We start from the raw sequence: 12,282 nt of genomic DNA on the forward strand, positions 1-12,282 counted from the left end.
ATCCCGTGACTACGTCTTCGAGGTAGACACTACGGCTCCTAAGGGTCCCCATGCGCGCACTAGAAGAGGCAGTAAGGGAGCGGAGGCGGCCGGCCACGACGAGCGCTAGCTCCGGCGAGGTACGGCCATGGCGACGGCGTCGGAAAAACGGTCAATGGCTCTCACCCAGGGCTCGGATGTCGCGGCTAGAAGGCTGACAAGTTAGAGGAGGGCACTGCGGAGCTCTGGACGGAAGCTAGCTGGCGGTGGTGACCCGGCGAGCAGGCACGAGCACGACGGAGCAATGGCGGAGCTGCTGGTCGGTTGCTGCTCGCGATGGAAGGCGAAGGAGGAGAAAAGAGAGTGAATGGGAGGGCAGAGGGCGTGCGGGCATGCTCCACTTCAAGGCGGCCAGCGCGTGGTGCGGTCAGGGCGAGCCGAGCGCGTGGCGGACACGCGGCGGCGACGGCCTGACGCCGGTCGGTCACTGTAGCGAGTCTGAAATTTCATTTCAGAATCGACAGTCCCGACTGACAGGCGAATTTCAACGATGATTATCTCCTAAACCGTGATGATCTAGCTCAAGAGGTAATTAACAAAGTTGAACGTCTACATGTGAACTATAATTCTTACAATCGGAGCTCGAGCTGATTTGGCTTTGTTTGCGAACTACAGAGCTCTAAACAAGGGTACATGAAACTGAAATTGCACTTAGGACTTAGAAATAATTTCAAGTGTTGAATCCACCTTCAAAGCTGACTTGTGGGACCTTTTTGGGCATGTTGTGCACATTTTCATGAGATGGCCATAAAATAACTTTTGTTCCTTACATAATCCTCTACAACTTTGCTTTAGGTTGCTCAGACATGCAAACATCCTAAGCCACACATTTTAAACAGTCAAACACAGGAGCTCTAGGGTTCCAAATTGGTCAACCATGACTTGGAAACCTAATTAGGCAAAATGATCCACATGAACATTGTTCCTAATGACATTCTAGGTGTAACTAAGTTACTTAGGATGATTATTAACCACACCACACATTGGTCACACAAGAATCAAGCAAGGTATGTACTGAAACAATGAAAAACACATGAAATGTTACAATTGTTTCATAGTCATGTTTCACATGTTTCATGATCTTGTTGCATAGTATTAACTAATCTTGTTTCACTAAGTGAGTGGCACATGTTGCACTTAAGTGTTGCACACTTTACATTTCATAAAAGAACAACACACATGAAATATACAACACGTTACAATGTTTCGAAATTATGTTTCATGTGCTATAAGTTCACGAATGGATGCATGATGCTCATGTTTATGAAATGCAGTGCAAATGTGGAAGCTAAACACCAGGGGTGTTACAGGAGTCGCGGGAGGGAGGGAAGGAGCGCCGGCGGGTGGACGGGGCGGCAGCGACTGAGCACGGCGTCCGTCCCGGTTGCGGGAGTGAGCGAGGAGAGGAACGGCTGCGAGAGTGAGCGAGGAGAGGATAAGGATGAGTGCGGGAGACAGCGTCTGATAGACGGCGTGCGGTAGGGGCGGGTCGGTTCGGCGCGGCTTTGGGTGCGTCCGTTCCCATCCGGACGATCGTCATATATCATTATCGTGTGAATATATCATCCTTAATTTGTACTGCATCTTTATATATGGTTCTTTGATATGTATTTAGTTGAAATCTAAGTTCAAGTTGTATAAGGATTATATCTTCTTATTGTATCATTTCTGTGACATAGCGAATTCATATTTGGCTTTCATCTTTTGATCTTACTAGATGATAGCCCGCGCGTTGGTCCGGGAATTTTATATCACTATACATGATCACATAGGAAGAAATATTCCTTTCATTTGTTTTAACACTTTTAGCTTGAGATATTAATGGAAAACAATGATCCATCTTTAGTAAAGTTTGATCGAATACATCTTGATGAACAAAATCCATGTATGTATCTTTTTCTTGAGTCTACAAAATCCATGTATCTGTAATATTGGTAAGGTTTGGGAGGAGGATCATTCGTTGACAGGAAATCACTGTCACCATATTGCTTAGTAGCTTATGTGCAGGGAAAGGGATGATGAGCCTGGGACAAATAAAGGATACAAGCTTAGGGCTGTCATCGTCATGTATTTCATTCTTCATTCAGTCAAACTCGAAGAGAAATGAAGGCAGACATCCAGATTATTGCATCCCGAGTCACAAGTATATCCATACATATTGTATTCATCAGATCGATAACCGGTCCAGCACGGGAGCCAACATATCGACTCCGAGCTGAACATAGTACACAATTACTACTTAATCAGATAGACCAAACTGCTGATCGATAATGGCGATGCCTACTGCTAAGTGCTAGCACGCACGCCATTTATTTGTTGGCCCTTATTGACGTCGACTGGTGATGCTATTTGCCAGTAGTACTATCTCCTTAGGCGGACGCCGAGGCAGGAGCTAGCGCCGACGACGTAGTACTTCTTGACGGTGTCCTCGAGCTTCTCCGGATCGGCACCATCACAGCTCTCGAGCGTCCCGCCGTTCCTGATGAAGAAGAAGGTCGGGTAGCTATGGATGTTGTACTTCTTAGCAACTTCCTGTACGTGTAGTGTAGAACAAGGAAACACAGCATGATCAGTACGACGGCGTAAGACGAAGTCGTTGGGTTGGGGTTGAAATCAAATGCAAGATTGGGTGAATCGATCGCCTATGTGTGGGGATTCTTCGGGACACTGCGCTCGCTCACCTCCAGTTCCTCAGTATTAACCTTGAGGAAGACAGCGGCAGGGTACTTCTTGGCGTACTCCGCGTACACCGGGGCTATCTCTTGGCAACCATGGCACCAGGAGGTCATGAAGTCGATGATCACCTGAGGGGCAGGTACGGTGAAAGAAACAGGTTGACAAATTAAGCTCAAAATGTTATTGGCTGTAGAATTGTTACAGGTGCAAAACGTCGACGCAGATCAGCTGTGCCATCACAGGAACAAGATGGTGATCGATCGGGGCCGCGCGCGCGTACGTACCAGGTTGCCGGCCTCGTAGGCCTTGGCCATCTGGGCGTCGAACTCATCCTTGGTGTGGCACGCGATCACCGCCCCCTCTGCGGCCGCCATTCCTCTTCCTCTCTGGGATCGAAAGCTAGCTTCTGATGCTGACCAAGGTTCCTCTCGGGGCCGGGGCTGCCTCGCAGAGATTGCGTTGGTGGTGGTGGTGGCTTCATCTGGGGCGCGTGCCTTGCGGCTTTTATAGGCGCAGTGACTGGGAGGTGGGAGGTGGGAGCCGGGAGGGGCGCGAGTACGTGTCGGCCAGTTGGGTCGCGTCGGGGTCGGGGGAGCTTTGCCGGCGGGCGGCGCCCGGCGCGTCCCCGGCCCTGTGTTTGTTATTCTCCGACTCCGAGGTCTTCAACTCTCTGCTTGATACGGTGTGCCTGTCGCTCGGGCCGCAGTCGCGCCTGTCTCGGCAGGGACCGAGGGACGGTGTGCACTTGTCGACGGTCGCCGTTCTGGAAAATCCTCGGTGCGATAGAAAAAAAAATTGTACACCCTCTGCTCCAAATTATTATATAAGATGTTTTATCTTTTTTAATATGTAATTTTGCTCTGTATTTAGTTATACACTATGTCTACTATATACATAGTAAAAGCAATGTGTTTAGAAAGGTCAAAACGTTTTGTAATTTGAAATTGGAGTACTTCATAAGCAACAAATTAATTAAACCGTTTGAATCAAGTAGTCGGTGTACTGGAAAACTTAAACATTAATATCTTTTTGCATATTTTAATTAACTTAAAAAAAAGAAATGTATGGTATTTTTTTGCTACTATGTCTAAATTTCCCGTTTAAACAGTTTAATAATATTATCTAAATTTCTATTTTTTATTTATGAATTAATGGTAATACTTTTGTTGCGATGTTCTTAGAAAAAATAACTACTGTCTTGATGTCTGTGACAATGTGATTGGGGAGTAAGAAATTACATGTACTCCCCACTGTTTGTTTTTACATGTAACATTAGGTTTATCCTAAGTAAAATAATATTACCCTTTTTATAGTTTTACAATATACAAATTTACATTATGAAAGTATTCTCACAGTGAATTTAATTAAAAACATAGGTCTGGTACGGTGAACCTATATATTTTGTAAATTAATGATAAAAAATATAAATATTTGACTTTGAACAAAACTAATATGACATGTAAATAAAACGGAGGGAGTATAAGTTATGTGCAAGTTAAGAACTCTTTGTACTTTAACAAACATATAGTGTAAACATTTGTTATAGATTAGGCTGATAAGTCTTGAGATTGATGAAGCCATCAGTCCCCATGTGCTAAACACCCGAAGCTGCTTCTCAAAATCCTTTGTACTTTAACTTGACACATATCCCCAGCGGCGGATCCAAAGGGGGGTCTGGGGGGGCTCCAGCCCCCCCTAATGGCTTGATTTCACCATTAATCACTGTAGCAAAAGCTTGATTTCACCATTAAATCTTCATACAAATCAACATCTCCATTGTTTTAGCCCCCCCTTATCCCGCATCGTGCATCCGCCACTGCATATCCCCATAGACGTATAAGTTCGTAGCAAAGGGGAAGTATAGTATCGTCGTGCACTACCTATGTACCATTTCAGATATATTATTATTGGAAGGTGAGGATGGTTTGCCATTGCCACCCAAAGACTTCTTTGTAGTAACGTGTTATTGTCGTGTTTTTATTGATAATAATGTATAAACCCCGGCAAACTTAAGGAAGATGGAAAGAGTAGAGATCATACATATATACATCGAGTGTCAATGAATAGAGAAGTGTGCGCTGCTATTTTCATTTTATCATCAAGCTGCACTTGTCCATACATTGTCGGAAAAGGAATTGAACCATAGTCCACACATATTCCCTCATGACTAATTAAGCTATGCTTAGTACTCCCCACATGTAAAGTGATATAATGTTTATTGCAAAGGGAAACTATATATATGAGCCGTGCACTATCCACCATGTACCATTTGAGATATTATTGGAAAGTAAGGGTGGTTGCCGCCATTGCACTCAACGATTTCTTTGTGCGTTAATTAGGGTATTGACGTGTTTCTATTGATAACTGCTACTCATATAAAATAAAATGTATGAACCCCAACTAAGGAAGATGCAAATTAAAGAGTAGAAAGTAGAAACCATATATACCTTGGGTGTCAATGAATAATAGAAGTTCGCTGCTATTTTAATTTTGTCATCAAGCTGCATTTGTGCACATTATTGTTGGGAAGAAATGACTACTTTACAAATTGAACTTGATATCTAACGCATGTCATCATCCTTGGAACATCATATTCTGTTGGTGCTCTGCAATTGGAACAAGGAATTTGGTATTTGGAGAGGTGTAGCTATCAGTGATCTGAGTTCCACATTCGCATCTAATTTGTACGATCACAGTTACTCGCATTTACGTAATATCTGGAAGCATCAAGCATCCACTGGTGCGGTTTCTCTTATCGTGCAAAATGGGAGGCCCAAGAAAAGCCACCAGTAAGATACGACGGCACAGGGCATATGCACTCCGTTTAGTTACTCGTAATCGATTTTGGCCTTGAAAAATACAGCAATAGTGTACTACAAAGCACAATTTTATCATATTATAGGTGGGTAACAAATTCTGTCAAATTTGTGCAAGGATTCATCTATGTTACATTTTTAAAAGAAAAAATGGATTCTATATCTAGCATAATTAGCTTCCTCTGTATCCGAAGACGAGCTACTTGCATGATAAGAAGACACAGTTTCGCCCAAGAGAACACAAGGCCTAGTAGATGCCTATGTTTACGTGTGCCATACATGGAAATTCATGATCTGTTCTTCAACTTGACAGGGGATGTCTCTTAGTTTCTCTACTCTTAAAATGTTATTTCTAGGTTTATGAACTTGTAGATATCATCGAGATCCAAACGGCTCCTACCGCTCTTAACGATAACGTGGCATGCTGGCTGTGCATTGACGTGACCCCTACATATAAGGTCGGTTCTTCAACTTGGCAAGGGGTGTCACCTAGCTAGGTCCATCTACTCTCAAATGTTATTTCTAGGTCTATGAACTTGGCTTTGTGTATTATCTAGGTCCAAACGGGCCTTAACCCGCTATGTACGCTGACGTGGCACGTTGACTGTGCATTGACATGACCCCTACATGGGTCTTTCAACTTGGCAAGGGATATTTTAGCACATATGTAGTTTATATTTCATAACAATAGAGATGGATATCTAGATGCAAATTAAAGGGGTTATTTATATTATTTTTATAGCAACATATGTTCTAATTTAGATGAGAACTTAAGGGTTACCGTATTATCTTTTATAAATTATAATCAAAGAGGTGAGTTATTTAAATGCAAAGTTAGGATTTATTTTTAAATTATCTTTCACGATGACAAATGTGAATAATATAGATGCAAATTTAATATGTTAATTTAAATTGTCTTTTATAATGGCTAAAGTGGGTATTTAGACGCAATTTTATATGATTATTTTATTTATTTTTCATAATGGCATAAAGTGGTGGTAATTGTTAAAAATAGATCCAATGGTTATTATTAACGATAATTGTTAGAGTCTAGTAAATTAATGACCAGATGCTTATGAATATACAAGAGCTTTTAAGATTTTTTTTTCTTAACACGTATCATGAGGATTAATGTTACATTAGAGCCGCCAATTAATAATAGTAAGCAGATTGTCATCATCATGTATTTCATTCAGTCATAATTAATAATGAAGGCAGAGATGCATCCGGATTGCAACCCCAGTCAGAAAGTGTCCATACATATATACTGTATTATATTCATCAGATCGATCGATAAGACAACCGGTCCAGCACGGGATCGACTCCAAGCTGAACATAGTACACAATCACTTAGACCAAACTGCATGCTGATCGATGATGGCGGTGCCTATACTGCTGCTAAGTGCTAGCTAGTTAGCACGCCATTATTGATTTGTTGGCCCTTATTGACGACACTGGTGATGCTATATATTTGCTGGATTATACATGTACGTCGTCCTTAGGCGGACGCCGAGGCAGGAGTGCCGATGTACTTCTTGATGGCGTCCAGGATCTCATCCTTCTCGGGACCTTCAATGGTCTCCAGCGTCTCGCCGTTCTTGATGAAGACGAAGGTCGGCATCCCGTCGATCTTGTAGAAGTCAGCAACTTCCTGTCGAACCTGATGATAAGGGCACGAGGGGGACACGAAGTCGATGATCACCTGATGATAAGGGGTAGGCCGGTGAGACTGGTTGATAAAGCTCAATGTCAGAGGCTGTAGAATTGTTGCATCACAAGAACAAGAACTCATCATCATTGTCGGGGGAAAAAAAAGAACAAGAACTCATCCTAATCGTTGAACAGACAGCATACCATGCATGGATTCATGCATGGGAACCTTGCATATATACATGTAGTATATTGGCTGCTAACCCTCACACTGGGCGCGCATGCATGATTCATGTCACAATTGCATACCATGCATGGATTCATGCATGGGAACAAATTTTGTCAAATTTGTGCAAGGCTTCATCTATGTTACATTTTTTAAGGAAAAAAAATGGATCGTGTATCTAGCATAAGCTTCCTCTCTGTATCCGAAGACGGAAGCATGGATGTTCTTTTTTTTCAGAGCTAATTGTTGTATGTTAAGAAAACATAGTTTCGCCCAAGAGAACACAGGGCTGGGTAGATTCCTCTCTCTTTATGTGTGTGATATATGCACTCCTTCCGTCTTAAGTTCTAGATATCAGTAAATTTTTTAGAAAAACCGTATAAGTCGTTTTGACTTTTTTGGTTCATCAATTTTACTATGTATCTAGACATACTATTATATCTAGATACGCAGCAAAATGGATGTACCAAAAAAAGTCAAAGCGACTTATAATTTGGAACGGAGGGAGTAGTGTTTTTATAATATTTATCATGACAAAATGCTACTTGTATAGAAATTGGAATCAAAATTTCACCTTTTATGCTGTGCTAATGTTCTATATACTGCTTATATTTGTGACTACCTAGAGTGAGCACATAATCACTCTAGTCACAAATATAATAATGTCTTAAATGTACAAGCTTTGGTTCTCTCAAAAAAAAATGTGCAAGCTTTGTGACCCTTAGAAACATTTTTTTATCTTATACAATTTTGTCAAAAGTCCTACATTTTTTCTCATTTTTTAAATATGTATTTGTAATATATCTTTTAGCCACCACATATCACCCTATTTGGATTTATAGGACTAACAACTAGTTGACTATTTGTTAGACCCCAAGGATGCAAATAGGCAGACTAATTGTTAGTCCACTAATCTATAGATGATATGAACTAACATGACTATTTGTTAGTCCTAGTCCATCACTATGTCAAAATCCGCCACTCTAAATTACTCCCCTCATCCCGAATAGACTTGCCTTTTATGAGAATTTTAGGAACTTGGGACCTTAGTGTGCAATTTGCATGTACCGAAACCGAGACATATATAAGAACCCGAGATAAGTTTAGGAAACCAAACGTGCAATTTGCAAGTACCACAACCGGGATGAGAACTCGAAAGTTTAAGGAGCTGAATGTGCAATTTCAAAAAGTACCAAGACCCAAATGAGAACTCGGGGCAAGTTTGAGGACCGCTACTAAAATTTACTCTTTGATCTTATTAATTGTGCATCTTTTATCCACGTCTAGAAACTCTAGGGCTTAACGTCTTATTATCTTTTATTTAAAGTTTCCTACATGATGTAACAAGAGTATTAATATAATTTAAAGTGATTTTTAGCGTTATTGGTATAGGATTTGTGAAGGGAATTCACTGTCACCGTATATGGCTTAGCTTTATGTGCTGGGGATGAGCCTGGGGCAAAGGATACAAGCAGCTCTGCGTTGTCATCATCATGTGTTTCATTCAGTCATGCTCGTAGAGACATGAAGGCAGACACCCGGATTATTGCAACCCCAGTCAGAAGTATCTCCATACATTCTGTACTCATCAGATCGATAACCGATCCAGCGCGGGAGCCAACATATCGACTCCGAGCTGAACATAAGTGTACACAATAATCACTTATTTAATTAGACGACCAAACTGATCGATAATGGCGGTGCCTCCTGCTAGCTACCACGCCATTCGTTGGCCCTTATTGACGACTGGTGATAGATGCTATACTTAGTTTGCTATACGTCTCCTTAGGCGGACGACGCAGAGGCTGCAGAAGTGTTGTCGATGAACTCCTTGATGGTGTTGCGGAGCTTATCTGGATAGGCACCAACAAAGCTCTCCAGCGTCAGATCGTCCCCGATGAAGACGAAGGTCGGCGCCGCCTGGATGCTGTAGCTCTTAGCAACTTCCTGTACGTCGTCGAACAAGGAAACACACCTAGCATGATCAGCATACGACGACGACATGATCGATCATGGGGCCGGGTTGAATTGAAACCAAATGCATGCACATGATTTGGTGAATTAATTAATTAATCACCTATATATATTGGCTATTATTGGGACGACACCGACACCGTACGTACTCACCTTCAGTTCGAGAATGTTGACCTTGAGGAAGACACCTTTAGTAGGGTACTCCTTGGCGCACGCCGCGAACACCGGGGCTATCTCTTGGCAAGCACCGCACGTGGGGGACATGAAGTCGATCACCACCTGATCGATCGACGCCGGGGTAGAGGACATGAAACAGGTTGCTGACAAATTAGTAAGCTCAATGCTAGAAAGAATTGTTAGTAGTAACAAGAACAGGAACAAAAAACTCATCGTTGAACAGACAGCGCGGGCATATCATCGAGAAAATTAAATTACAGGGAGACAGATCAATGGCGTACGTACCAGCTTGCCGGCCTCGTTGCCCTTGGCCAACTGGGCGTCGAACTCCTCCTTGGTGTGGCACGCGATCACGGTCCCCTCCGCCGCGCCCGCCATTCCTCTCGCTGTCTTCTTCTTCCTCGCTGGGATCGAAAGCTAGCTTCTGATGCTGACTAAGGTTTTCTCTCGGCGGCTGGCTGGTGGCCACTGGCCTAACCTGGGGCGCGAGCCGCGGCTTTTATAGGCGCAGCAACGTGTGGGGTCGAGGGAGCTTGGGCGGCCGCTCCGATCCCGGCCCGGTGCTATTCGTATTCCGGGGTCTTGAGCTCCATCTCTACATACGGTGTCACGATGGGGTGGTTCAACCTTGGATCGAACCGTAACTGATCCATCGACCCATTTGCTGTGTACCGCGGTGCACCAATGGATAGTATGGGTTGGTTGATTACTTAGACAAGAGCACGATGAGGTTACTGCTTCTCGTTGGTTGCTTGCTTAAACAAGAGCACGGCTTGCTTGCTACCGGCTACCGTTTTGTACAAATTTTTTTATAAAACATCAAATACGACTTTGCACAAAAGTTGCAACATCAAGCTATAAGAGCATGCATAAGATTTCCACATAAAGAACATGAATCAGTAACCACATCAAAAATCCGGCTCGATTCGCTTCTTTTTTTTTTTCTGGAACAGTGTTTTTCTCTTACAAATTACTCCAGATTTATTTAGATTCTTCCAAAATTTCTCCAAACGAACGGGGTCTATGTGCGACAAGAAAATTTCGTGTTCCTACGTTCCACAAACGAGCCGGTCAACGTATTTGAAACTTGACCATTATTATCTTTTTGATTATTTTTAAAAATGGTTATTTTTTAGCAAATACGGTTATAATTTTCTTTTAAAATGTTAAAATGTTATAAATTGCCACAACTCATGCTATTTGGGGCTGCTATCCAACTACTGTGGTTGCAACGACGGCCAAATAGTCAGTTTGATCGGCGGCTACTTCACAGCCTAGCTACTGCAGCCAGCAAGAAGAGGCTCATGCAGATGCAGCCGATTTTGAGCCTTTCAAATTCAAAAAGAATAGCAAGAATATAGAATAATTCCAAGATTACAATCACTATACATAGCAACACAGGAACAGAAAGGTGTTATTCCATGATTACAATCCCATTGCACTTTAGCATTCTCATAAATTCATATTGAATTGGACTCTTCCACTTGTTGCCATCGGGACATGATCTCAAAATTTACATTTCCTTCGAGAGTTAATCTCAAGAGTATTCAAAATATCCTTCTTAGTAAAACATATGACTATATGAATTACCAGTATGTATATGTAACCTATTAGACTACTACAAACTCCCTTTGTCCACACAGTAATAAAACTATGAGATTTGTGCAAGTTAAAATAGTTTAATTTTGACCAAATTTGTAGTGAATAGTATTAACATTTATGTCTCCAACTTAGATTTACTATGAAAATATATTTCATAATTAGTTTAATGGTACTTGTTTTGTATCATAAATGTTACTCCCTTCGTTCCAAATTGTAAATTGTTTAGCTTTTCTAGGTATGTAGATTTTTTTGTTATGTATCTAAAGATATATTATGTTTAGATACATTTTTTTTTGTGAGGAATTATGTCTAGATACATATAAAAACTATGTCCGAGAAAGATTTAAAATTTGGAATGAAAGAAGTAGTATTTTTTTTATATAGCACTAGGAGTGGTCAAATATTTAATCGCTTGGCTCTTTGAAAAATAAAAACTGTATTCTTTTATGTACGGAAGGAGTAATTAGGAAGATTAAATTGTGTGAAAACCGAACAAGGAAATTACGTCGACTGCAGCCTGAGTGTCTCGTTCCCGTGGTCTTGTGGCCAGTACTCCGGTGTGCCAGACTGCGAGTCCCATTGCCATCCGTGTGTCCGTTCGAGCGTCCAAGGCCGCGGCGAGAGGAGAGATGCCATTACGGACTGACGGTGATCAGCGAGGGTGACTTCTGGTCGTAATTTTTTACTATTCGACTTTTTCTTTTTTACAAAATTTACGTTTTGCCTCTTGGAAGACTTAAACTCATCTTTGGACCCTGAAGGTTGGCGCCATGAGTTCTAGCGCCGAGGTAACACATCTCGGCGACACATATTTTGGCGCCGAGGTGCCTGGCCGTGCACAGCAGAGAATCCTAGGTGGCGTTGACGTGGCCGGTACCCCGGCGCCATGCATGTAACACCCGAACTTTTTAATTTTTGCAAGTTTCTAAATTTTGATAGAACTAGAGTAGAGATATGACCAAATTTATAGTTGGAGGAAAAACTATTTACAATTAAAACTCAATTCAACATAGGCTTTAATTGTTTTGTTGCATTCATCCTGTTTGCATCTTGGTTTTATGATGTGATAACTTTCAAAACACGTTTAGGAGTCGTTTCGAGTCTCCCGGGAATTTTTCTCGC

General features: G+C 41.9%; 1 protein-coding gene and 1 pseudogene across 1 annotated transcript; both read right to left on the reverse strand.

Annotated features, from left to right (window-relative positions):
* Window positions 1–2,408: 2,408 nt before the first annotated feature.
* LOC136551028 (thioredoxin H-type-like) lies at window positions 2,409–3,089 on the reverse strand (annotated as a pseudogene).
* A 5,855-nt stretch (window positions 3,090–8,944) lies between these two features.
* Window positions 8,945–10,007, reverse strand: LOC136549470 (thioredoxin H-type-like). Its single transcript, XM_066540766.1, has 3 exons — window positions 9,844–10,007; window positions 9,535–9,660; window positions 8,945–9,354 (listed from the first exon to the last, which is right to left on the reverse strand). Exons 1-3 carry the CDS (start codon window positions 9,934–9,936, stop codon window positions 9,193–9,195), a joined length of 381 nt encoding a protein of 126 aa, XP_066396863.1. The 5' UTR covers window positions 9,937–10,007; the 3' UTR covers window positions 8,945–9,192.
* Window positions 10,008–12,282: the final 2,275 nt, after the last annotated feature.

Source organism: Miscanthus floridulus, chromosome 4, assembly GCF_019320115.1.
Source record: "Miscanthus floridulus cultivar M001 chromosome 4, ASM1932011v1, whole genome shotgun sequence".
In the NCBI taxonomy this organism is placed as follows: Eukaryota; Viridiplantae; Streptophyta; class Magnoliopsida; order Poales; family Poaceae; genus Miscanthus; species Miscanthus floridulus.

Bases quoted from the DNA above. Each gene is read 5' to 3' on its own strand.
- LOC136549470 (XM_066540766.1), bottom strand. From the start codon at position 9,936: ATGGCGGGCGCGGCGGAGGGGACCGTGATCGCGTGCCACACCAAGGAG. The intron at 9,661-9,843 runs GTACGTACGCCA...TCGATCGATCAG, and splicing joins GCAACGAGGCCGGCAAGCTG to GTGGTGATCGACTTCATGTC. The intron at 9,355-9,534 runs GTGAGTACGTAC...GACGACGTACAG, and splicing joins TCAACATTCTCGAACTGAAG to GAAGTTGCTAAGAGCTACAG.